At 42.6% G+C, this 27,448-nt stretch overlaps 2 protein-coding genes across 2 annotated transcripts; both read left to right on the top strand.

Annotated features, from left to right (window-relative positions):
* Positions 1–7,571: 7,571 nt before the first annotated feature.
* On the top strand, positions 7,572–8,750 carry psmb11a (proteasome 20S subunit beta 11a). Its single transcript, XM_072688642.1, has one exon. The coding sequence runs from the start codon at positions 7,572–7,574 to the stop codon at positions 8,748–8,750; it is 1,179 nt and encodes a 392-aa protein (XP_072544743.1).
* A 2,907-nt stretch (positions 8,751–11,657) lies between these two features.
* On the top strand, positions 11,658–22,943 carry psmb5 (proteasome 20S subunit beta 5). The gene is made up of 3 exons (XM_072686957.1): positions 11,658–11,900; positions 13,144–13,450; positions 21,592–22,943. The coding sequence occupies exons 1-3, from the start codon at positions 11,685–11,687 to the stop codon at positions 21,876–21,878; spliced, it is 810 nt and encodes a 269-aa protein (XP_072543058.1). The 5' UTR covers positions 11,658–11,684; the 3' UTR covers positions 21,879–22,943.
* The last annotated feature ends 4,505 nt before the right edge of the window (positions 22,944–27,448 follow it).

A 27,448-nucleotide genomic window follows, 5' to 3' on the forward strand; every position in this document is an offset into this window, starting at 1 on the left:
GCAAAAAGTAAATGAATAATTAATACATGAATTAGTGGCATTTTCCCCTTAATATCTTTTAATTAAGGTTGTGTTATGTGAAGTGGAAAGGTGGGATCTAAACAGCCTGATACAGTAAAAGGCCCAATGACTACAGCAAAATGCACCCCCCAGCCATGACATTTAAACCACGGATGGGTGAAGTGAACGGCATTGACTATCTGGTTGCAATGGCACCTGTTAAGGGAGGTGGTTGTTGTGGGACAAGGGTATAGGTTTGATTTTGACATTGGTGGGGTCATAAAAGCGGTCCACAGGAGGCCCCATGGAAGCTGAGGCCTTTTGCATTTGTGACAGACCTCTGGACGCAATTTCATGTAATCTATAGATATAGACATTATTTATAGATATGGTGCCCAACACACTCATAAGGGACAAGCTTAACCAGCAGCCTCACAGTTAGCTTTCTGTACTTCATGGTAGAGCATCTACACAATAGCTGAAAAAAAATTGTAATGTAGGTTTTTAGTTCATACTGAATTCAAGAACATGTTAATTTATGAATTTTGTAATGTTTGTAAAGTCTAATGAGAAATAGACTACTACAGTCTGGCAGAATCTCACTATCAGCATATCACAACACACAAGTCCTGTGGCCCACTAACACACTGATGCTACCATATGAACGACACAAAAAAAATTATGGCTTTGTTAAGTATTATTATTATTACCAGTATTATTGATGCTACACTTTTGTAAAGTAAAGTAGCTCTTAATATCCACCTTTCTGTTTCTGTGTACCATTCTGACTGAGAATATCACCAAATTAGGCTAATCGCCACACACACACACACACACACACACACACACACACACACACACACAGGGGCGCTGCCAGGGATCTTGTGCCCCATGAAAAGATATTACACTGGGCGGCACAACTCTTAACGATTCTGCCAAAAGACTTAATATATTTTTAAGGCCCCTGTCAGTCACAGGCCCTTTAAATAATCAACCCCCCCCTCCTTGTACTTTGGCTTGCCACTCGTTCCGTATAACAGCCTACGGAATTGTTCCTCATTTAATAATAAAATGCACTGTCCCTTACGGACCCAAGTGCAGCACTTTTACCTTTCATAGCTTCTGGAGTATCATTTTTGATGCTGACAGCAAAAAATCAGCACATTTCCAAATGTGCATTACTTATTTAAATGTTTTAATTTAATATTCATTATTATTTTGGATCTGTGTTGTGCTCTGAAGTTGGAGTAATTGCATAACGCAAGTCTGCAAAAGTGTGCTTTCCAAATGGTCTCTCTAGAAGAATGAATAGCAGAATTAGGCTCCTCTACAGCTCTGGGGACGTTCTCGGTAATGTCCATGTGCCTGCAAGTTCAGAGAAAAACTTTAAGATTAAGAGTGGACCATAATCTAAATAAAAACGTATACATATACATGATATAAATAAATATTTTAATAATTAACTTTACCATAATTACCAGGTCAATTTATCATATAGAATATCATAGCTCAATTTCAGCTGTTTTTGTCAACATGTCCATGTGGGGGAACCAGAAAGTTTTGTCCGTCGGTTAGTGGGTCAGTTATGGGACCAGAAGGGGTTAAACACGGGCCCCATCTGGGTTGTACACGGCAATGATGGGTCCCAGTAAAAATGCATGTACAAGCCCACACAGAGCCCATGCCCACCTGGAAACCACCTAGCCCACGTTCCACCCATGTGAGCCCCGCATGAGCATGTTGGCTGAGATGTCATGATGAATGGACCAATAGAAACGCTCCAAAATGTCTTGGAATCAAATAAGTTTACATTGAGAAGCTGTTTTTTGGATGACAACATGGGCTTGACTTTGGCCTTGTCTGGCTAAAGTGGAGAAATCGTGCTTTAAAAAATAACCCCAGATCAAGCTAGACACACAATCAAACATGATGCCCCAACACAACTGCAGTGGGTTTTACTAAAACACAGGCACCTCATAAACAATTACCTTCCCTTTTCCGTAAGTCCAGAGTCAAGCAGGCGTGTGGCAGAACCCGGTGTCCTGAACTAAAGCTTTTGCTGGCACAGTCGCAGAGTCAGGCCTGGCTGCTCTCTTTAGAGGGCCCACATCTGTTGAACGTTGAAACAATTAACTTGTTTAATCACATTTACCCTGGCCTAATTATACTCATTTTGCTGCTTTGACATGATGAGCGGGCACAAATGAATAGAATTAAACGGAAAAGCTTTGGTTCGGCTCCATTATACTGTCCAGGGGTGGATTAGCCTGGTCGTGGGCTAAACTTATTTTGTAGGCCCTCTCAGCCCGCTCCACTGTAATCATAACATCATTCACACGTCACAGAATATACTGTAGGTGAGTTGAGCAACAGAGAAGTCAAAAGTACAGCATCTGAACACAATAGAACCTTTTATTGCACAGTTATACAGTCATTATGAATTGAATTATAGAGATCTGTCTCTTTTTCTTAGTTTTTTAGTGGAGAATCATGAAGAAACATGATCTGCCAACAAGACGAAGTTCAGATGATGGCATGGTAACCAAACACCCTTGAGGACTCTTGCATTACATGTCCAGGCCTTGTACCCTATCCTCAGTTCCTGGTTTGTCCCTCCTTGGACCACTGTTTGGAGATACCACTCCTGACCAGAAACTTTTTAAAGTTTTACTTTTAAAATAAGACGTTTATACACTATATGGACAAAAGTATTGGGACACTAGCTTGTTCACTGTTTTAATCAAGGGCAATAAAAAAAATCTGGTTTATCTGGTTTTCTCTACTGTCCAGGGAAAAAGGCTTTCTACTAGGTTTTGGAGCATTGCTGTGAGAATTTAATTCAGCCACAAGACCGTTAAGGAGGTCCAGATGTTGGATGATCATCACCCCAACTCATCCCAAAAGTACTGGCTGGAGCACCATCTCTGAAATGCTCTGAATGCACGCTCTGAAATATGTAAGTACTCTGGAGGTTAGTAGAGAAAAAGTATGTTGTTTTCCTTTGGGAAATGTAACTGTAAAACTGTAAAAGCAAAGTTCAATTTCAGCAAAGCCGAAGTAAAGTACAGTTTCTTCAAAATATTACACAATATTATTATTATTATTATTATTATGTAATAATTAAAATGGCAAAACAACAATTAATTCAGTTACAGTTTAATTACTTATAGAGAATAGCGTCTTTACTGTCACCAGCGGGCTCAGCACGCTATTAACTGCACTATGTAACTCTGGTGAAGCGGACAGGACAACACTCGTGAGAACTGCATAATGCTGCAAAACCAAACTACAGCCTCAGTCCACATGCTTCTTTCACTTTCAGTGATGGTTCTGTATCTCTCACCTCATCTAAAAATGCACGTGTGGGGGTGACTCAAAGTGCAAATTACAGTTTCTAACTATGGGAAGTCCAGGGGCAAAAAATACTAATACAGGGTATGCATTGATGTCACACTCCCGCTGGAACACGCCCCCTTTAGTCATACTAAGTGGCAAAACATTCTGCAGCACGAATACAGTGTTTATTAGGGAAAGCGGCCAAACCGGGAATGAAACTAGCGATTATCTGCTCAAGTTAAAGGCAGTTGAACTTCACAGCGATCCATCCAAATGACCAAAGGACCAATAGTCCATGTACATCGATTTGTAGCCAGAAACGTCCAGCTAACTAAGGCCCAAGTCACACCCGTTTAGTGAATGAAACCTCATTCCTGAGAGCACAAAGTTGAGTGAATGGTCTTAGGAGTGTTTTCAGGAACATTTAGTAGACTGCTTTATACAGGTTTGCTAGCTTTCTCTCTTACTGGAACTTAGCATGTCGATAAATAAAAAATAAAATATGTTGAAGGAACTTCTAGACATGTTAATTGCTCTCCTGTTGGTTGTGCTGAAGCCCAGTGAAAATTTCTGAAGGAGGTTAAAAACCGGTGAGCACTAGTGCTAGTGACTGTGATACAGGTCTATGCTCTCATATTAGTGCTTTAAAGGAAAATTCCACTGATTTTTCACACTTTTCACATTCAGAGTTGAGATGTAAACAGAGTCATTCAGAGTGATTTGGTGTGAAATCAGAATCCCTCTATTTCACTTTATTTTATCATTAACAATCCTGGTCCTGGAGGACCCCTGCCTTGCACATTTGTAGGTAATGTGTTAGAGCAGGTGACCACTGTAGGAACCACTGGAGTGCAGTTCTGGACCACAGTAAGGGAGGTAAAGTTGTAAAGTTCTACGTAAAGTGCGAGGGGAATTTCCACTACGGAAAATGACTGCCACAGCTGTTAGCATTTCTAGTTGTGCTGGCTTTGATAGTTCTTAGTCTTGTTCCCGAGGGAAGTAGTTGGAAGAGCTGAAGTCCAGAGTGAGAAGGGTCAGCCCTAGTCTTGCCAGCACGCGTCGTCACCCTGCTGTTGTAAATGTCCTGAAGCATTGGCAGAGTACACCCGATGATCCTCTCTGTTGTCTTGATTATGAACTGGAGCTTGGCTTGCTCTAGTGAGGTGGACAATCCAAACCAGATGGTTATGAATGATGTGGGGACGGACTTGCTTGATGATTGCTCTGTAGAACTGGATCATCAAGGCTGGCAGCAGGTTGAAGTTCTTCAGCTGCCTCAGGACGAACATCCAATGCTGTGCCTCTCTTGGCTATGGAGACCGAGTTCCCCTGTCACTTTAGGTCCTTGGATATGGTGTTGTCCAGAAACAGTGGAACCACAGAGCCATGGATGTTAAGGGAGAGGGGGAAGAGTGGAGGGCGTGCGTCCAAGGTCCACAACCATTAACCTGACTTGTCAGTCGGTGGCAACTTGCCACCATTGCTAATGAGGCACTTCAGGATGTTTAGGTGGGTCCTTGGAGATGCAGTCATATGTGCAAAGTCTAAAGAGAAAGGGGTAAGAACCCACAGCCTTGCAATACTTCAGTACTGAAGGTCCATGTGTCTGATGTGTTTTCATAGCCGCACCGGCTGCTTCCTGTGTATTTGTTTATTTGTTGACATTTTTTTTGGGGGGGGGGGGTTATATTGTGGGGTACAAATCTGCCTTACAGCAGCTGGCATGTACCCTACACAGCCTCGCCGGTGGCATCCCACATAAATAGAAACAAATGTGGCCATGGCTTAGTGAGACATGATCTTGTTCCCACGTCGTACTAAGTGATGGCCTTGACTTGTCTTGTCTGATTTTTAAAGAATTTATTTGCAAATAATGGTGGAAAATAAGTTTTTGGTCAATAACAAAAGTTCATCTCAATACTTTGTTTTATATCCTTTGTTGGCAATGACAGAGGTCAAATGTTTTCTGTAAGTCTTCACAAGGTTGGCACACACCGTTGCTGGTATTTTGGCCCATTCCTCCATGCAGATCTCCTCTAGAGCAGTGATGCTTTGGGGCTGTTGGCGGGCAACACGGACTTTCAACTCCCTCCAAAGGTTTTCTATGGGGTTGAGATCTGGAGACTGGCTAGGCCACTTCAGGACCTTGAAATGCTTCTTACGAAGCCACTCCTTTGTTGCCCTGGTAGTGTGTTTGGGATCATTGTCATGCTAAAAGACCCAGCCACGTTTTATCTTCAATGCCTCTTGCTGATGGAAGGAGCTTTGCACTCAAAATCTCACAATACACGGCCCCATTCATTCTTTCATGTACACGGACCAGTCGTCCTAGTCCCTTTGCAGAGAAACAGCCCCAAAGCATGATGTTGCCACCCCCATGCTTCACAGTTGGTATGGTGTTCTTTGGATGCAACTCAGCATTCACTCTCCTCCAAACACAACGGGTTGTGTTTGTACCAAACAGTTCTACTTTGGTTTCATCTGACCATAAGACATTCTCCCAATACTCTTCCGGAACATCCAAATGCTCTCTAGCAAACTTCAGACACGCCCGGATATGTACTGGCTTAAGCAGGGGAACACGTCTGGCACTGCAAGATCTGAGTCCCTGGCGGCGTAGTGTGTTACTGACGGTAGCCTTTGTAACGTGGGTCCCAGCTTTCTGCAGGTCATTCACTAGGTCCCCCCGTGTGGTTCTGGGATTTTTGCTCACCGTTCTTGTGATCATTTTGACCCCACGGGCTGAGATCTTGCGTGGAGCCCCTGATCGAGGGAGATTAGCAGAGGTCTTGTAGGTCTCCCATTTTCTGATTATTGCTCCCACAGTAGATTTCTTCACACCAAACTGCTTGTCTATTGCAGATTCAGTCTTCCCAGCCTGGTGCAGGTCTACAATTTTGTTTCTGGTGTCCTTCGACAGCTCTTTGGTCTTCGCCATAGTGGAGTTTGGAGTGTGACTGTTTGAGGTTGTGGGCAGGTGTCTTTTATACTGTTAACGAGTTCAAACAGGTGTCATTAATACAGGTAATGAGTGGAGGACAGAGAAGCCTCTTAAAGAAGAAGTTACAGGTCTGTGACAGACAGAAATCTTGCTTGCTTGTTTGTACTTATTTTCCACCATTATTTGCAAATAAATTCTTTAAAAATCAGACAATGTGATTTTCAGTTTTTTTTTTTCCTTTTGTCTCTCATACTTGAGGTCTACCTATGATGTCAATTACAGGCCTCTCTCATTTTTTTAAGTGGGAGAACTTGAACAATTGATGACTGACTAAATACTTTTTTCCCCCACTGTATAAAGGGCCTATATCCAACATTTGTCACATTTTTATACTTCATGTATTTGAGATTTTTCATACTTTTCCCACATATGCATTTTTTGCATATGTTTCTATATTTTTTCATATATATACTGAGACATTAATAGAACATGTGGGATTTAATCAATGTTTACATACTAGGTCAGATGTTTTTTTGTTTTTCCACGATTTCCAAGGAATCAGGTACTACATATTAAGAACCATTTCATGTAGTATCTTTTAGTGATGGAGCTTGTAGAGGCATTTAACTCTTTGGACATCTGGCTTACCGTACCACCACCACTGTGAACAGTTCTGTGAGCGACTGATACTGGTAGCCCACAAATTATTGCTGTAACACAACAATAATTCCTAATGGGTCGAGCAAGCATCAGACCGAACGCTCTCTCTATCAGTTAAAATGATCTTTCTGCTAAAATGCTTTTGAGAAACTGTGCCCAGTATTGATTGATAAATGGGAGGAAATAGTCTCAGTAATTTACTTGTTTGTTTTATAGTGTATAGTCAGGTACCGCTGCCATTTTTTAGGCCTTGATTTAGCTGCTCACTTACTGTTCAGAGTGTGTGTGTGTGACATATTCATACCCACTACTCATGTTGACAACACACTCTAAGCAGTTTTATTGGATTTCAAGTGTTTGAAGAGTGGCTTCTGTGAGCTGCGTCAGACGCTGCCACACGAGCACAATATCAAATGTCACAAAGTAGGCATAAGTCTTGTGTGTGAGCGAATAAGGGTGTTTTTGTGTGTGTGTGTGTGTGTGTGTGTGTGTGTGTGTATCATCTTGCCTTTGGTATATAAGTCCCTGCACAAAGACGATTTGCTTTCTGCTTGTTTTATTGGTATTGATTTTTGCCACAGCATGACTTGGCGAGATTTAACCGACTGATAGGAGCTCTTGTTGTTGACTCAAAATGGCCCTGCAGGACGTCTGTGGATTTCAGGAGACTGAATGGAAGCACCCAGCGTCGCCTTCAGCTTTTTCTGAAGATGCCAGGCTGAGCATTAACCCAGCAGGTGAGATGAAAGCTGCATGGAGGGAACCGTTTGAGAAAGATGGCGGAAGTCCACTTCGCCTTCTTCTGCCTCCTCGACAGAACCATGGTCAGAGGCCAAGGAGTTCATCCTTGGCTACCTTTCCACGCCCTTTCCCCCTGTCCCATGGCACCACGACTTTAGGCTTCATCTTCCAGGGTGGTGTGATTGCGGCGGCCGACACCAGGGCCAGCTGTGCGAGCCTGGTTGTGTGCCCGTCTGCCCAGAAGGTGATTCCCATTCACTCGCACTTGGCGGTCACTACATCAGGCAGTGGGGCGGATTGCATGCTGTGGGAGCGCATCTTGGCAAGGGAAATACGACTCTACCAGCTCCGCTACGGCCGGAGGCTCTCTGTCAATGGAGCTGCAAAGCTGCTTTCTGTCATGCTGCATCCCTTCAAGGGTACTGAGGTATGCGTGGCGGCTACACTTTGTGGTTGGGACGAAGAAGATACAAGGCCAAGAAAGCACCATATGAAGAGGAACGATGAAAAAGAAATGGACTTGAGCACTCCTGAGCCCTCGCTAGCAGGAGATGCACATGCTAGTGCTAGCACAACAGCCCTATCCACTGACTTAAGCACTTCAAAGGCAGAAATGTGGGATAAATCGCAACAAGCCACTGGGATCTTCAAAGAGGTTGGTGGGAAGCCATCACAAGGTCAAAACTCGGAACACCGAAGTACAGCTGGCCACCGGTCAGGCCCCAGGGTCTGCTACGTGTGCAGTGATGGCTTGGTGATAAAGGCAGAGTTAATTTCGGTGGGCTCAGGTTCTCCCTATGCCTACTCTGTCCTCGATGACGGCTGGAGGTGGTCGATGGGTGTGGACGAGGCCGTGGCTCTAGCGAGGGAGGCCGTTTACAGGGCCACTCACAGGGACGCGTACTCAGGGAACAACGTAGACCTCTTCCACATCAACGAGTGCGGGTGGAGCCGCCGGCACAGAGAAGACCTGAAGGAAGAGTACTACAGGGAGAGGAAGAGGGAGGAGGAGGCAGTGCAGCAGAAGAAGAGAGAAAAACAGAGGAAGAGAGAGGAAGGGGATTTTCTTTAAAAAGGCTTTTAAGGTCATATTCTAGTCCAACAACAGAATTCTGGTTTTGTAGGAGTATCGTGGATGTAAGAGCAGTGTTTTTTTCCCCCAAGTTGCTTCAGAATTTTGTCTTACTAGGGCTCCTCCATCACCCACCAGAGCTGGGAGGGTGAATGATCACATTTGCCACTAACAGAATATCACTGGCCGGCACGACATGCTTGACGTAAATTAGAAAACACTAGTGCACTGCACTGTTATAATTAATTGAGTTTATTTATAGTTAGGTAGTGATGGCACATACTGCACAAGCCAGGTTCAGCTTTGGCAGGTATGCAGCTCTGTGCATTTTTGCTCCAATAAACAGCACAATTTGTATTAGTTCAGTCTGTTTCTTCTCATCATTTGTTATCTTGGTTACAATGAGGACTTAAAGATTCAATGTAAAGTTTATTTCTGTCAACTCTAATTTCTAAGCTTCTAAATGACCTAAATATAATAGTTAAGTGAGCTGAAATACTTATAATATTGCACAATGGTTACACAGTGACCACGTTATTAAATTTGCTGACAGTTTGCTTATTAGAAGCTAAAACTATGCTAAAATGTGTCCAAATATAACTGGATGTCAATTAATTCACTGTTTATGTGAAGCGAAAAAAGGCAGTATATTTACACATATGAATTCTATTCGGCCTATATTGTTTTAGCAGTGCCTATAGCCTGGGCTGACTTTTTCTTTTCCATATGTCAGGCTTTGAGGGGGATTCCAGTGACTTTTCAAGATATCTGCATAATTATTTGAAGATCTCTCAAAAATAGAGTGGTTTGGTCAGAAATGCTATAAATGGATTATATGAAGAACCATTTGAATGTATAAGTGGCTGTTTGCCTGGTTGAATGATTCTTCTGTACAATGGAGACCTTATTGTGTATAATTATGTAAATCTTTTAAATAATATTTCTATATAGCACCCAAAACGGTTCCAAGAGTTGTTGCAAGAGTCTGGAGAAACCTTCAAGTGCTCTGTCTGATGTCTGAGACGGATTTTATAGTTTTAAGAAGGTTTTGGCATAAAATATTTTAAAATCCATTTATGGAAGAGGTACACCAAGGGGACGCCAAGGGGGCATTTTAAAGGTGCAGGGCACGATTCTCATTCTCCATTATTTGAACTCATCAGCAAAACAAATACGTCCCCCCTTCAGTACTCCAACATCAATGTTGGACGCAACCGTTGGCGGCGCATTTGCGATATTGGACGAAGCCGTCGGCTGGTGTAAAGTTTGGTGGAGGGGGGATTATGGTGTGGGGTTGTTTTTCAGGAGAAGAGTTGAAGCTGTTGTAGCTGCAAAGGCTGGCCCAACATCATATTAAACCAAATGGATTGAGAAAGGGGTGTCACTCAAATTCATATGTGTGCGAAGGCAGGCCAGCGAATACTTTTGGCAATATAGTATAAGTGCAAATGTCTCAACAATGTTTGGATGTGTCTTCTGTACTTGCCTGGCACACTAACACTGTGGTAGTGAAACTGAGCAGGGCTGTTGACTGGTGTGCTAACACTGCTGTAGTGATGTTAGACAAGGTCGCTAGCTGGTGTGCTGATACTGTGGTAATGATGTTGGACAGGGCTGTTGGCTCTAACACCATGGTAGCGATGCTGGACCAGGCTGTTAACTAGTCCGCTGATACTGTGGTAGTGAGGTTGGACAAGGTTGTTGGCTAGCACACTAACAACATGGTAGTGATGTCGTACAAGGCTTGTGGGTTTAGGAGTTTGGATGTGACCACACCGGCTAATGACCTTGTCCAACATTACTACTGCAGTGTTAGCATGCTGGCTAACTGCCTTGTCCATTATTGTCCGACTTTATATAATGTTAAAGATATAACGCTTTAGCGAGGTTAGTGGTGCTAAAGTGTTGCTGAAATCACTGCTGCTGAACAAACCAGTTGTGATTATCTATCACAAACGTTCCCAAACAATTCTGACCTATTTCTGTGATAGGTAAAATACACTATATTGCCAAAAGTATTCACACACCCATCCAAATCATTAAATGCAGTTGTTCCAATCGATTCCATGGACACAGGTGTATAAAACCTAGGCATGCAGACTGCTTCTACAAACATTTGTGAAAGAATGAGTCGCTCTCAGGAGCTCAGAGCTCAATGCGTTGGATGCAGTGGTCTAAAGCACTCCGCCACTGGACTCTAGAGCAGTAAAGACGTGTTCTCTGCAGTGACCGTCTGACAATTCGTTGGACGAGTCTGGGTTGGGGGTTGCCAGGAGAACGGTACTTGTCTGACTGCACTGTGCCAAGTGTAAAGTTTGGTGGAGGGGGGATTATGGTGTGGGGTTGTTTTTCAGGAGAAGAGTTGAAGCTGTTGTAGCTGCAAAGGGTGGCCCAACATCATATTAAACCCTATGGATTGAGAAAGGGGTGTCACTCAAGTTCATATGTGTGCGAAGGCAGGCCAGCGAATACTTTTGGCAATATACTATAAGTGCAAATGTCTCAACAATGTTTGGATGTGTCTCTTGTTCTTCTCTACTTGCCTGATCTAAAAACTTTATGTTCCGCTTTTATTTGTCAGATCTTTTTCTTTTGGCTGTTTCTTAGCCATCTCTCCAAGTACCAGATACACAGTGTCCCCTGCCCGTCCTCTGTCCACTTTCTTTGTTCTCCATTTACAGAGCCAGGACCGAGTACAAACACCAGACTTCTTTCCAGAACACAAACAGATCGGAGAACAAGCGAAATGTGTTAACTGGATGTTTCAGAAAGTGCTCTGAATTTGAAATCGTATACAGCACCTTTAAAAAAGAGGCCTAGTAGAGGAGTGGAGTAAACCTTAGTCCTCCAGGCCGTTAGCTGGCGCTAAAACGACTCGCCTCATGCCGCCATAACAACCTGGACTGCAGGAGGAGCCGGCTGATATTTGGAAAGATGGCGCTGTCTAGTGTGTTGCGGAGTGAGTCTGCGGATTTCACCAATTCTTTTGATCAGTCTTTTTCGTTTGGTTGTGGCCTTAACCCAAACGAACTGGGCTTCGGTGCCACAGCTGGAGAGACCCTCAACTTCGCCGTGAAACCTTTCGGGGACGACGAGGGTCCTGAGAGGAAAATCGAGTTTCTTCACGGAACGACCACCTTAGCTTTTAAAGTGAGTGCTAGCTAGTGTTCACCTAGACCAGTGTTGGTGTTTATGACCTGTAGAAAAGGGCTGGTGTGATGGGTCTTTTATGTGCTAACGTTATTGTGTTTCGCTGGACAACAACGCACTTAAAATTTAGCCAAGTCATGCCTAGATAGCACTAGCTAGCTAGCAAGTTGTAAAGATGTCGGAGTAACGTTAGCTAGTTTGCTACTAGCTAGCTAGTCCTTGTGTGTTTGTATCTATCTATCTATCTGTCTGTCTGTCTGTCTATCTAACTGTCTATCTGCATGCCTGGTTGTGATGTAGCTATCTACGGCTTTAGTTCGTTGTCAGTCTTATTGTAATTGTCCGTTCCACCTTAACAGCGCAATGTTGCATTGTAGCGCCCTGAAGGCGCCTGAATGGAGGCGCTTTACATTTAAGGTGGAACCAAGAATTCGAACAAGATGCCAACGTCAATCTCGTTATCAAGCACGTTGGCAAATGGGCCTTTTTAAAATTTTTAATTCATCATTTTTTCAGTGCTGTAGTACTGCATTTTTACTTTTAAACAGCATTTTACACTTAAAAAAACGTGTTTTTCAAATTGTGTTTAGTAAAGTCAGTGGCTGTTTATAGAACCGACAACTTAAAGGACGTTTGAATGCTTAAATTATTTTCCCAGTTTCTTTTTCTTTGCCTTTTTAAAAATCGTCACAGTTGTAGAGAGAACTTTGTAGGATTGAAGTGCCTAAAGTACCTTGGCAGCCACGTGGTATGTCCTAGCAACCACATCTAAGGCCACCTTGACAACAGCATAGTAATATCTTATTAGCAACTTGTCAACCCCTAACCCCACCGTAGGAACCAATGAAATGCCTTAGCAGCAAGTTATTACACCTTGGCAACAACCTGGAACATTACAGCAATATTAGCACTTTGCAACCACCTTGGATACCTTAGTAACTGTGTAGCAGCCCTTTAACAACCACTTAGCCACCATCTATGATACTATTACGAATAATCTGCAGTTCACTTAAATGTAGACAACTTTAAGACAGCATTTAGGGCCTTTTATTTTTTAAACAACCGAATAAGAAACAATTCAAAATTCACCTTCATTGATGCTTTATAAAGTGCACGTTACAGTTTATTCAAAAAAATGAATACAGGTCCTAACTTTATTATTTTCATGAAATTACTCTTATCTTTATTAAATATAAACTAATGTAAAAATTATACAATTTCTTTATTTTACATTCCTTTTCAGTTCCAGCATGGCGTCATTGTGGCTGTGGACTCCAGAGCAACAGCCGGTTCTTACATTGCGTCTCAGACGGTGAAGAAGGTCATTGAGATTAACCCGTACCTGCTGGGCACTATGGCGGGAGGAGCTGCCGACTGCAGTTTCTGGGAGCGCCTGTTGGCCAGGCAGTGCCGCATCTACGAGCTGCGCAACAAGGAGCGCATCTCTGTGGCTGCCGCCTCCAAACTGCTGGCTAACATGGTCTATCAGTACAAAGGAATGGGCCTCAGCATGGGCACCATGATCTGCGGCTGGGACAAGAGAGGACCAGGTAAACACAGTTGTTTATTTTGGTCAGTGGTTCTCAGTGTCTGTCTCCAGCAAATCTGTTTCAGCTCTTGGAGGGCTTGAAACCGGTTCAGTAGAGCAAAGAAAACATGAACGTATGCAGCGCTGAGACAGAGAGCCACTGACTTAAGCCCTGTAGTGTAATAAACATCATAATTGTAATTTGCAATAATAGGGAGGTTATTGAAATGATGGACGTTAAAGGGCCCATATCATAAGTTTTTTCATACATTAGTTTTTTTCCAGCAGGTCAGTAATGATTCAATTCAGCATAACCATGTTCCAACCTTCCATTATTCCTTAAAATAAAAAAAAAGTACTGTGCCTTTAGTTCAAGTTCAAGTAAACTTTACCCTTTTTTGACTAAAAAAAACAAAAACATTACACACTCATTGATGATGAAAGAGAGGATTTTCCACTCCATTGCTTAGCAGTGGGCGGCAACCTTCCAAATATAAACACTTGTGGAAATGTCTGAAGCAGTAGTCTCTGATGGCGTATTTGTAATCTGCCAGGAATAACAATAAGCCCCATCTCTACACACTGTTTGTGTGTGTTTGTGTGTGTGTGTGTGTTTTTTTTTTATATTATTATTTTTTAAATATTATACAAAAAAAGTCACATCAATGTGAGTGGGTGTTGCTAATCTGCTATTGACTAATGTATTTGATATATTTTTTTTTTAAGCAACTTTACGTAACTGTCAATGAATCAATGTAAAGATTTTATTTGTAGTCAGTTGGGCTATTTCTATTGGTCTATAATTCATGACGGTGAAAAATGGCAGAAAAGAACATACGAGGTTTTTGTATGACGGCAGCTGTCTTTCTGACGGCTTTGTTCACTCTTAAACTTTCTGAAACTTTCATTTTACGCTCTTAGATCAGTTCGTATCCGGATATTAAATGTTCAAATATTTCAAAAGGAAGTCTGAATCCTTCTATTTTCCAATTACACTGAAGTGTAATGTCTCTTGTATTGACTTCAGTTAATTCGTTTTTATTATCGTCATGTTAAAAATGACATTCATCATCTCTCTTCCTTCAAAACGGGGGGAAAAACAGCTTATTCCAATCTGGAGCACTCTCAGTCCAGGAGATCTTGTGAATGTCAAGGATATAAATATGACTTATTTCGCTGATTTGACCTTTAGTGATCAGCGTCTGTTTTAATGAAAGGTCATAGCGGCAGCTAAGCATTGGTATTGTAACCGCCACCCTATAATCCAAAAATTGTTGATTTGAGTGTTCCCGTTATGTTGAGTATGATTGGCATGGTAACTTGCTGTGTAATCTCTTTCTGTGCTGATTTGGCCCATGCCGCCTGATGAAACGACTCCGTATAAATAGCTTCGTAGCTTACAGCGGCTGCGTCTGTGAGTGTAGCCTGTGCTCAATCAGCGTACCTCACCACAAGTGTGCAGAGAGAAGGAATTAAGTTATGTTGCTCAGTTTTCATCTTCGGACAAATCTGTTTGTAATGGGTTTAGAATGGGCGCGAATACATAACTGCTGATTGTTCAGGTAGACCGTGGGGGTGTGATTTTTACAGCTAGTCACGTGTGATGTAAATGTATCTCACTGTGAGCTACAGTTATAGTTCTTTAAACCAATAACCTGGCAAGTTCTCAAGTCTATTTTGGGCTCAAGCTGAAACTGAGCAAAGCAACGCTTTGTAGGCCCTGTCCATATGTGTCCAAACTTTTTCAGCACTGTTTTTAAAAATCTACGCAAAAATTGCCAAACTATTCTGATGATGATGGCAGCCCAGCAGGGAGTGTGGACACCTTGCAAAGTTCGATGTCAGATTACTGTAAAAGCAGCGTAACGGCCAAAAGGGACCTAAATACAGCACAAAGGTAAAGCACATTTCCTGACAACAGCAAACAACATCCTCCTTGCTGTGCTGTTTTACCTGGGGGAGTGGAAAAGCTTATAAATTGAAGGGGAAAATGGAATTTTTGTAGATTTTTCTAAGTGTGTGCGTACAACGTTTCGTCACAGTTTAATGAAGGGCTAAAACTTTAATGTGAAATCTGAGATGTTTCTTCCCCTCACCACCAGATGGCGATACTATTCCCTTTGCAAGAGGGCCCACTCACTCCATGTGTCTCTGAGGGGCAGTAAGAGGCACTAGATCACAACCAATGTGTTTAAAGAGGGTCCTGCGCAGTGACACTGTAATGGGAAATCAATGCTGCTGTGACTGTGGGCCAGGAAGCAGCACCACTGTGATGGACACCGGCTCTCTACCAAGATCGTCGGGTCACATGCATAATCCGTTCAGCCGGATCGATGAGGTTTACACGGTGCCTTTCACGAGTTAGCGTTGCCCCTGAAAAAACAGGCCGTGCCTGGCAGCCGCATGCGGCGAGGCACAGTTAATTTGCCAGTCAATTCACCAATAATGATAGTTTGAGGTTCAATAGCGACGTCCGTCTGTCTGCCGAAACGTAGCAATGATTGAATGAAGATGTAAAAACATTGCGTAAATGAAATCAATCTGGATTAGAAGAAGGCTCATTAGCAGCGGCGCCGATGTCAAGTACACTCCTGTGATTAACTGTCCGTTTTCCAACGTGGAATAAGTCTAATAAGGTGGAGTTAAGAGAGCTGGGTGAAGATGGAGGCAATGGTGTGTCATGCAGTGGCACGGGTGTGAAGGATTCTCCAGCTGAATAGACTGTGGCGTTCAAGTGCGCTCTCTGCCGCTCTCGCTGTTGTCACCCTGTCACAGAGCGCTCTTACTGAGGACGTGGCGAGACCCAAAAGGAACGCGTTCGTTCTAACAAGATGGCAAGTGGTAGTATTGAGAAAAGATCTGAGAGGTCATGGTCAGGTCGTTCTCTGCCAAAGAAGGAGGATGATTCTCATGATTATCAACAAAACTAAGCTGATAATGAAAATTGTGTAAATTAGTAGAAACTCCCTCAAAGTTTCTAAAGTGTATTTTTCTGGAATTCAATTCTTGAAAATAGAAAAATTGGTCATCTACAGTGATCAGTTTTTTTTCTATTATTATTTATGATTATTTATCCCTCTTTTAGTACTAGGCATTAGTGCTAATTAAAAATTACTAATGACATTCTTAGACACCATGAAATTGTTCCACATGATGGTTCCTGTGTTTGAACATATTTGCAGGAGAAAGAGGAAAACAGATTTCTTAAACAGACTGTGGAGTTGAAATAAAAACGTTTTTTAATAATAATAAAAAAATGATCAAAGGTAATCCATTTACTATATTTTATGTTCACATAACACATTTTAGAAAGGTTAAAGATTCAAAAACATTTTGATGAATGATCTAAATACTGATAATAAGATTTTACACTTTTAAATAAACTTAATTAGAATACAATAAAATATATTAAAAAACCTGATCATTTTAATTTGAAGCGTAAACCCGATTGCATATGATGGCCTATTTTATGTTGAGTGATTCTCTTTGTAGTGAGCATTAGCAAGCTATGATTGCAGTTTCATTAAACACAATATTTGTACATTTTAAAGAAAAATGTGTGAGAAAATGTGAGTTTCTGGTAGATTTTTGATGATTTTAAAATCAGTGTAACCAATTCAGGGATAAGTAGTTTTGCTATACAGTTGTGCTAATTTCAGATTAGTGTATTAAAATGTTAGGGAGTTTGTTGCACGGCGTTCATGCTCTACATACACTGTGAATGAAAGACACTGATCAGCCCTGATGTAGGCACTATACATGCGTTTTTTTTTGTTTAATTATAGAGATTAATACTTCGTTGTTAGGTTGGATATCCAGTGACTCCAGTGGGAGTAACAAAGTTGGTTTCAGCCTCACTTCTCTGTATCGGCAGATACTTGAGATTCAATTATTCGGAATTGGTCGTGGCAGGGAAAAAGATGGTATCGACGCACACCTTTTGTGGCTGATTGCATATTTCCCTCGCTATATTTTCCTCCTCTTTCCTGCTGAGTCGCTCTACGTATGTAGATAAAACTCTGGAGATGTCAGAAAGCACAAAAGTCAGCAGAGTTGTTATCGTTTTGGCGTTCCGACGTGGCATCTTTCAAGTCTTTTATTTTTTTTTATTTTTTCCTCCTCCCCTCTGCAGTCTAATTCTATAGATGCACTCTGTGATTGTGCATAGCTGCATAAAAGTTTGGCCGTTTGGATGAAGTCTACACAAGGAATTGCTTCGCTTTCAAAGCCGCTACCCGCTGTTAACCGAGCGTGGCTCACCTGCGTACACTCCTTCCCTCCTCCTCCCCCCCGCACAGAGTTGCCATTCATGTCCATGCCGGTGCTCAGGAAGTCTGGGAGAAGTCGACCCCTAACTGCCTGTCACCTGGGTGATGGAGTGGAAGGAGCTGAGGCCTGCGGAACGTTTCGGCAGCGATGCCGCTTTTGCTTTTACGAGGCCTCACAAATTCAAGTGCTTTTTTTATTTATTTTTTTTTTTCCCTCCCTTTTTTCCCCCCACCTCACTCTTCATCTTGCTTTCCCTATCCATAAGCGTGGCTATTATGCCGTTTCTGAGACTGATGTTGGCTGTTTGCGTCACAATGCCACCCACAGTCATTATGTGGCATCCGTATCAGCAGCAGGCCGCCTCTATTTTGATGTGAAACGACTCCCAGGTGTATGGACCCTTTTTTTACTCTTCATACGCTGAAGTGCCCCTCCTGATGAGAGCACTTGTACTGCATGTTTCTGCGACGGGAAGTCTGTCCCAGTGTTTCTTCGCTAGTCTTTTAAGCTGTGCAAGTCCCTCTTCACCCGCCCCCCCCCCTTACCAAAGTCTTTGCACTCCGTGTGACAAAATGGCAAATTACCCTGTGTAGTCAGGGGGCCGTGGCGATTATCGGGCTGAGCTAACGATGCGTGCGGAAGGTGCAATTTGCCAGTTGAAAGCCATTGTGAGCTCATGGAGCAGTTAAAGACTCTGCCAGTAATAGACCGTTTTTAAATAGTCGGCAAGAGCCAGCTTCAGGGCACCTGACGTTTGCTTAAAGTTCCTTCAGGTTCCTCTGTTTTGTATTATTTTATACCCCCAATTTTAAAGAAAAGAATCACTCTTGAGGATGGCCTGAAAACGCTCTGCCCATGACTGACAAGATGGAAATAGTTTTTGAGTTTTAGTGTCCAGTCATAAGATCTTCAGTCATAAGATCCACATCTTCAAACTGACTCTGGTCTGGAACCGGAATCATACACACAACTTTTTGTCAGAATTGGCTGTTTTAAGTGAGGGGTTGGATTAGTTAGTTTTGAAGGAGGGGGTGGGGTCCAATTCTGGCTGAGAATTAAGGGACGGTCCCCCTCTCCTGTACCCAGAATGCAGCACAGCAGTGGCTCACATCGTTTGCCTAACCCATTGTAAGCGTTGAAATTGATTTCTTTTTCTTAAATATTCTCACACACACACTATATGGACAAAGGTATTTAGACACCTACAGGAGCTTCTAAGACCTCTTTTTAAATTTTTATGCATTAAAATTGAGTTTGTGCCCTCTCCCCCATTTAAAGCTGTAACACCTTTTTTTTTTTATTACATTTTGGAGTGTTTGATCCATTTATCCAGAAGAGCATTTGTGAGATCAGACACCATGTTTTATGAAAAGGCCTGTAATGCTCTCATCGTTCTATTTCATCTCAAAGGTGTTCAGTAGGGTTGAGCTCTTCCACACCAAACTCATCCAACCATGCCTTTATTGACCTTCAAATTTGTTTTCACATATTTGGAAGCATATGATTGTCCAGAATTTCTGTGTGCTGAAGCTTTAAGATTTTCCTTCACTGGACCTCTGAAAAACCCCTTAGCAAAATCGTCCTCCACCATTCTTTACAGTTGGCACAGTACAGTCACAGATAACATTTCTCCTGGCATTCGCCAAACCCAGATTCATCCATCAGACTGCCAGATAGAGAAGCCTCTGTACCCTTTCCTACTCCATCCTAGGCTTGGCATTGTGCATGATGATGTAAGACTTGCATGCAGCTGGTAGACCATGGAAACCCATGCCATGAAGCTGTTAGAGTCAGTAGAGTATTGGTGACAGGCAGAATTCCTGGCCAGGGGCCTGATTTTATACACCTGTGGCAATGGAACTGAATGAAACACCTGAATTCAATGATTCAAAGAGGTGTATCCCAAGACTTTTGTTCATATAGTGTATTTCTTTCTGTAGTTTCTACACAGGGGATGGGGGGGAAAAAACAAATACCAAAACATCTAATAAGCTTTCATCCGAAATTGATGTAGGACAAGTTGCTTTCTGTGGACTGTTGCAACTGGTATGAGAGTTTTACATCTTTCTTCAAATTACACTGCAGTTGGTGGGGTCTAAGCACTAGGAGCCATTGTGAAGCCAGTAAAACGCACGGGTGTTTTTGTTGTAAGTAGTATAGGAAAGCTCTAGATTAATCTAGACTAAGGCAAACCATTTTTTTAGTTTTTGTTTTTTAGTTTAGTTTTAGACCTCTTGCAGCACCAATGGTATATCACTGTTGTGAAATTGTTTGTCTAGACTTTGCCTTAATCTGGGTGTGGGAAATCTGGTTCCTAAGGCTGGATAGAATTGCTTAATTAACTTGTGTTTTTTTTAGACCAGTGCAAATGATTGTAGATTCTTGTAATAAAAAAAAAACAAAACAATTAGATACTTTGAAAAGTTTAAAACTGAATCCTCATGAATGACTGTTTACGTCATGCTTTAATTATGGAGAAATGTGGGGAAATTGAGGGGAATTTTTTGTAAATTAATAAAGAAATTTGATTGAAAGAAATTTAATTTGAATATTTGACAAATGCCACTTTTTGGGTTTGAAGAAATGTACCCCATCCCCATGGCCCCCACAAATCGGCGGTTCCGCTGTCTCATGAGCCGGAGCCGGACCGCGTGACGGACTCGCTCACTCATTAAGGTCCCATCTGCAGCCTGGCTCTGGCGGCGCACAGATGGGTACTAGTCACCATTACCGATCTGTACTTGCTGCATGTGTGTGAGTGCGTGCATGTGTGTGTCACCCTGGAGAACATGCAGTTCCACACGTCTCATTAGCGGTTCCATAAGCTTTACGCTTTACTACTGACCGGTAATGGGGCGTTTGCATGTGTCAGTTTTGAGTCCTTTACCGAGGCTAAAATCGTTGATTCACCAGTTTGCTAACTGATCGGAGTCTTCCATCATGTTGGGGCATGTTGGATCAATAATTAATTTGGGGGTGTTTTTTTGGGGGGGGGGGGGTCAATAACACCTCAAGCGCTGCCCTGGGACGGCGGCTGCGTTTGCCCATGCCTCGTCAGCAGCTTGTTCAAGACCTGTTTAATCTGGGGAGTGTGCAGACGCTCTGGCGCTCTCTCTGCTGCAGCCGACACTGAGAGCATGGTCTAAATACAGTGGTCCTGCAGATGTCTAGGAAGTCCCTAATTTAGTTTTGAAAATGACCTGAAGACATTCTGAACCTAAAGAATCTCCATACCTTGGTGGTGTGGAGTTTGCATGCAGGTTTAATGGAAGTATGAACAAAGGCAGTGTTTGGCTTTCTCTAATCTTGGCATCACTCTGGGAGAAGCCATAAAATTTTAAGCGGAACAAAAATCATTTAGAGGGCTTTTCTCTGCTGTTAAACACGATGGCAGGTCATTTATGGCTCTTAGGACAATGCAAGGGTTAAAATGTATTGACGTTAGTAACCTTACAAAAAAAGTTGTTTGCTTGCTGATCAGTTTGGGCTGAGTGAACGGTGCATTTTGAAATATTTAAGTGTTTGCGTACATCTATCCCAAGGATTTTATTTTTTATTTATTTATTTTTAAACATTTTTTTTTGGTAATATAGGCCCTTTAAGAACTGAGCAACCGCTCAGTATATATACTGCACATAATGTGTTCAAGATTCATGGGTAAAAAGCAAGTTTGACCTTGTTGAGGTTATATTTATTTAATTTTTTTTAACATTGGCCGTTTCATGGTGTTCTCCCTCCTTCCCCTCCCTCTCAAATAGGTCTTGGCTTTCTTTTAAGTAGCTGCCTTTGACAGTGTAGAGTGGTGCTCAAAGCCCTTGGTGGAGAATGGACTGTTTTATCATTCTCTCACTCACTCCCCACCTTTCTCTCTTCTTCCTTCTTTCTCCGTCACAGGGCTCTACTACGTGGACTCTGAAGGCAACCGTGTTTGTGGTGACCAGTTCGCGGTAGGCTCCGGTTCCATGTACGCGTACGGCGTCCTCGACAGCGGCCTCCGCCAGGACCTGACCGTCGAGGAGGCCTGCGAGCTGGGCCGCCGTGCCATCTACCAGGCCACCTACCGTGATGCCTACAGCGGCGGGCAAGTCAACCTGTACCACGTCCACAGCGAAGGCTGGAAGAGGGTGTCCCAGGAGAATGTGCTCCAGCTTCACCACCAGTACCAGAGCCAGAAAGCATAGAGGGAGATGGAAAAGGCTGGGTTGAATGGATGGATGGGTAGGGGTTGGGAGGTGAGGGGACTAGGGCAGTGGTTCTGAATCCTGATCCAGGTTTCACTCTGGCTTGTATATCCTTGCTTTTTAAAAGAGGCGTTCAATCAATGTTTCTACATTTACTTCATTATTCAATGGTTGAGATTTAAACCAAGCATGTGTGGTTAGATGTAAAGTGGTTTATACTCGAAAAAAGATTTGAATAAGCATTAAAAGCCGAAAATGACCTTAAACCTACTGTAAGATAATGGCTCATGCAATTATTTCAAACCACAACAATTAATAGTTGAATTACACAGAAACTGTGCTCTTAATTGGTAGAGTTCTCCTTCATCATCATTTGAAAGCACAAGCTGAGCTTCAAAAAAATTAGAAAATGCTCCAGAATTACTTGGGATAAAATTTTGTTGCATTACATTTTCAAGATGGTGAAGAAATGCTCTCCCAAACCTTTCTCAGTTTGTTTTCAAGTTCATGTAAGAGATTTTCTGCTTCAAAATCTAGATTTCTGAAGTGTTTCCTTTGTATTAGAGCAGAAAAAGGGCTATAATGTGCAGGACAGAGTTCTCTCCAAGATCAGGACTGGGAGCCACGTCCCTAGAGAGCTGGGAAAAGCTGGGATATGGGCATAATAGAAGGAGCCAGACATGGGCAATGCAGCAAAATGGAAGTATGGAATTTTTAGTGGCTCTGTATCTGATAAATCCAACAGAATGGGCTTGAGGCGCTGTTTGTTCCCGAGTGAAGTCACACTAACATTTATCACCATTTCCGTTATATTTCCCTTATGTTATTTGTTTAGATATTACTTCAGCAACAGTAGTATTCCGCTTTCAGGCGGTGGGCTGCAGTTCCTCTTGTTGGTGCATGCGATAGGTGTGGGGGTGCTGTGTCCCACCGGGCAGCACGTCGAGCCAAACTTCACTTGGCCGGCTCCCTCGGAGTGCGAGTGGGCTTCGGTTCCTCTGATCACACATGTAACCGCAGTTCTCAAACCCACTCTCAATAAACCCTGGACTCGTTTTTTTGCTATTTATGTCTTCTGTGTGTTCTTTTGATGAACTGTCCCCTCCCCCACATACACACGCATATGCTGTTGGAGTGTGTTCACAGTGTTGTGTATGTATAAAGGAGGTGTTCCATCCATTTGTTTCACTGCAGGAGTTTTCGCTTCTCTTTCCTCGCACTCATTCATCTTTGTTAGCTCAGGCACTGCAAGCAAATCTCCAGTTTCTCCTGAGGCTTTGCATCGAGTAACCTCGCCTCCTGTGTATTTGTATATATGCTTACCTCTACAGACGAAACATCTAGGTTTCTCATCTCTAGTTTCTAAAAAAAACAAAAAGAAACCGAGGAATCTCAGCCTTCTATCCAACACCACCTTTATTCCTCGCTAACATAGTTTTGATAATAGTTGGGAAGAGAGATGCCATTCTCAAATATTAAAAATAAATAAGTAAAATTAGCTGATCATCTTTACCACCTTCAGCTCCCCTGAGTTTGTCACTCCCTATGGTGGCTAGTTAGCATCATTAGCTGCAACTGATGGGGAGAAGAGAGTCTCCATCCTTGCTGCTCCAGGCTCGGCATGCTGCTGACTGCACTGGGTAACTGGTGAAGTTACAGTAACACTGTAACTGAGTCTGAGTCATAAGGCACTTTCATATTGGAAAACATTTAATTAAATTGATTATCTAGTTATATTTGCATCCTGTCAAATTGTGTTTTAACATTTAATTGAATTGATTATCTAGTTATATTTGCATCCTGTCAAATTGTGATGGCTAAATGACTGGGTCAGAAAATCTCCAAAATAATGGTCGAAATGGCTGCAGTTCTGGTGGTCCATAGGACTAAGGATCACTGGTTCGTATCCCGATCACGCTGCTAGCCGTTGGCCGTCAGAGCCCTGAGAGAGCGCAATTGAACTTGCTTACTCTACGGTGGGTAGATGGCACTATCCTCCCACATCACTCTAGTGTGGTGCTGACCGTCACTGGTCAGTGGTGGGTGTGGCGCAACAGATAACACCACTACCTGCCACTGAGCTACCACACCATGTGGGAGACTGGGGTTCGATTCCCAGGCTGGGTGACTATGCTGCACTACACCAATAAGAGTCCTTGGGCAAGACTCCTAACACTACATTGGCCCTCCTCTGTAATACGAGTTACCTTGTAAGTCGCTCTGGATAAGAGCGTCAGCTAAATGCCGTAAATGTAAATGTAAATGTGTCTGCTAGCTGGTGTGTAAATTGGAGAGAAGTCAGATAAAAAAAAATATGGCTTTTTCAGGCTGGTATACAAGCCTCTTCCTTTGCGATTTCAGTTTGGCTGATGCATTTGAGAACTCTGGTACTGCAGGTGGCGCTATGAGACTTTAATCAAAAATCCTCTGTGTACTTTTTCAGACCTACGCATACGTACACACCACTTGACCAAGTACCGGAGGCAGTTCTTTACGGTGCACAATCCTCTTCCAGTAGTCATAGCAATGACCATAAAATGTAATGGCGCCACCTGCATGACTGGAGCACTCATGCACAGAGTGTATGTGAGTTTTAAACCCTTGTAAGCTTCGTTTCCCTGAAGAAAGGTCTGTGGTTCTTTGTTTTCTTTGAAGAAACCGAAGGAACATCATCCAACAGTATACTGAGGCCTCAGCTTGAGAATCGGACAAAAGCAATGCGGCACGCTTAAATCTTTCAAATCTTTTAAATCATTAGATAAACATTTTCGCCCCGTTACATTTCTTAACACACTCTCCCAGCATAGCATCTCCGATTGTGTGTCCCTAAAGGTCTCGAATACAGCTGAGAAATGTGAAGGCCGCATTTCTCAGCTGTATTCCTCCAAAACTGGTCAGCTCTCAGTGACGGAACATGCCAAAAAATGCCTTCCCCTGCCACTTTCAAGAATTTGGGATCCAGCTATTACCTACAGACCTCTCCTAAAGGAAGGAGCCAGGACTTTGGTCCATGGTAGTCTTTACCTTTCAGTGTTGGGAGAATTTATTTTTTTAATTCCGTTCGGTCACACCTCCTTGACACAGAGGTTACACGCAACTCTGTCACTGTTTTATAGCGCAACGACCCGACTGGGCTGCCCGAGTCCCCTCAGCGGTTTTACAGCGGAGGATAAACACTAATAAAGGCTATGGGGAGACGTCTCGGTTCAAACCTAGTTTCACAGGTGGCTAGTTAGCAGATGGAAAACAAATGGGATTTCAATAAATGTAAATGAACAGCCCCCTTTTTCTCTCCCATTGTGCTGCTTCGAGTAAATGAAGAGACGAGAACTGCTCGGCCATAGCGAGGCTGCAAATCAAATATGCTAATGAGCGTGTTTTCTTAGGCTTAAAGTATTTGTGGAACAGCTGCAATATCTAGCAGGTATCGAAGTGAAGCGCTTTGTTAAAAATGATTATGGTTTGTGTGGGCCTGTTTACCTTTACTGTTAAAGCTCCATGAAATGAGGTCTGAGAGGCTATGGAGTGTTGTGGGGTAATGCTAAGCTAACTACCCAAGTGACTAACTTTTTTAGTCATCTTCTTTATCCTTCGTTGCCTTTTATCATTTTTGAAACATTTGGCCTCATTGAAAACGGCTCTTTCATCCTGTGGCACCATATTTCAGCCATAAGCTTAGAACAACATAAGGTTCGAGCACAGCCTTAATTAGGAGCTGAGAAATCGTCGGTAGACATATGTTTATAGGTTAGATATAGGTTTGTAATTTTACTCCGTTGTCATGCTAAAGGCAACAACCCCATATGTGGTCAGGAATGCACATATATCATAAAGGATTGGGCATACTTTAAACACACTGTAAACATACTTCATGTGTCATATATTGGACCATGCATCCAAATGTTTGTGGACACCCCTACTTTAAGTTTCACACAAACATAAACTTATCTAGTCCCTGTAGAGAAGTATTGTCCATAGAATAGTGGTGGAACTGTGTTCTCCAAAATAATGGTGCGCCATCAAATTTATTTGGGCAAATCCTCCCAACAATGTTTCAAAATCTATATAAAAGCCTTCCGTGGACAGTAGAGTCAGTTACTCCAACAAAAGGTACAAAAGACTCTTTTAGGTTTTGGAAGAAACAATGAATGAATGACCAGGTGTCCCAGTACTTTTGTCCAATACTCTTGTATAGCCTATACTGGTAAGCTAGCTGCTGGCCAGCATTAGAGTATGTTGTATTTGATTTTGGTCATGGTTGGCCATGCTGGTCATGCTGGCCAACCTAATTGGTCTTGCTGGTCATGCTGGTAGACCAGCATGGTCAAGCTTGGTCAGGTTTTCTCATGCTTGTAGAGCAGCTAAACCATCAAAATCAAACAAAAGCATACCCTAAGCTGGTCAGGTAAACCAGACAGATTAGTTTAGGCTGGAGTCTAGTCTAGCCAAGGGCAAGTGCATTCTTTTTTTACAGGCTACAGCTGACTCTGCACACATGCTCTTTACAGCAGGAGATGCTGTTGTAAATGTTCCTAGGGCAGGTTCCTGAGTGGCATAGTCATAGCATTGGCCCTGTTATCAGCGGATAGCCTGTGCAGGCCTCTGTTAGCTAACATACATTTTAATGATGTTTAGGTCGGGGAACTGTGAGGGCCATGTCAAAAAACTTCGGGCCAGTGGTTCCCTGTACCACTGGCTGCAATACTGTCCAAACCATGGACAGTCCACTGGTCCACCACCATTCTTAACAGTTGGCAAGGTGATCTTTACACAAAAATCCTGCACCAAGATGATATAGGTTAACTTTCAGTCTCATCTCCCTGAAGATCTTTTGCAGTCAATAGGTTCTGAGTTCCCTGACTAGCAATGGTACGAGTGGTGCTCTTGGAAAGTTTTCTTGTTCTTTACAACCTGAACTTGACCTCCTGTTGTCATTCCTGTTGACTGCCATTTCTTCATTACATCACAAACTGAGGAAAATGCTTCCTGAAAACACTTTGCTATCTTCGTATAGCCTTTTCTTGCTTTGTGGACATCAGTTGTTTTAATGCTCAGAGTGCTAGGCAGCTGCTTAGAGGAGCCAATGGATGCTGAATGTTCGGACAAGGTCCCAATTACAGTTACAGTTACAGTTACAGTGACTCTATGTCATTTTTAAAAATCAGTAATTCATAGAAACAAATCAGCAAATGTCAGTATTGATATATCTTTAGGTTAATTATATTAATCCCTCAGTAGGACATTGATTAGGGCCCTCAGTAACAGCCGTGCCAGTGCCCTTTAAAGTCAATTTGTTCCTGTCTATAAACTCTGTCTATGAAAAGCAGTAGCATCAGGTAAGTCTCCCTGTGCTTAAACGCAACATGGGAAAATCAACCGTTTTAAGCTAATCATAGTCAACTGGTCTTGCTTTGTTCGCCCTCTCATATCCATCCGAAAGCACTTGTCCTAGTTTCCACTTGGCTTATATCAGTAGTCGCAAGCTGCCCCCCTCCCACCCCCTACAAATGAGTAAGCTAATCTCTATTGAACCTTCACTCAAGGCTCTGAAACTGCGGGGGGGTAGGGTG

This window comes from Salminus brasiliensis, chromosome 9 (assembly GCF_030463535.1).
Source record: "Salminus brasiliensis chromosome 9, fSalBra1.hap2, whole genome shotgun sequence".
Taxonomy (NCBI): Eukaryota; Metazoa; Chordata; class Actinopteri; order Characiformes; family Bryconidae; genus Salminus; species Salminus brasiliensis.

Coding starts and splice junctions, on each gene's coding strand:
- psmb5 (XM_072686957.1), top strand. CDS start 11,685: ATGGCGCTGTCTAGTGTGTTGCGGAGTGAGTCTGCGGATTTCACCAAT. Junction 11,901..13,143: donor CGACCACCTTAGCTTTTAAA/GTGAGTGCTAGC, acceptor ATTCCTTTTCAG/TTCCAGCATGGCGTCATTGT. Junction 13,451..21,591: donor CTGGGACAAGAGAGGACCAG/GTAAACACAGTT, acceptor TCTCCGTCACAG/GGCTCTACTACGTGGACTCT.
- psmb11a (XM_072688642.1), top strand. CDS start 7,572: ATGGCCCTGCAGGACGTCTGTGGATTTCAGGAGACTGAATGGAAGCAC.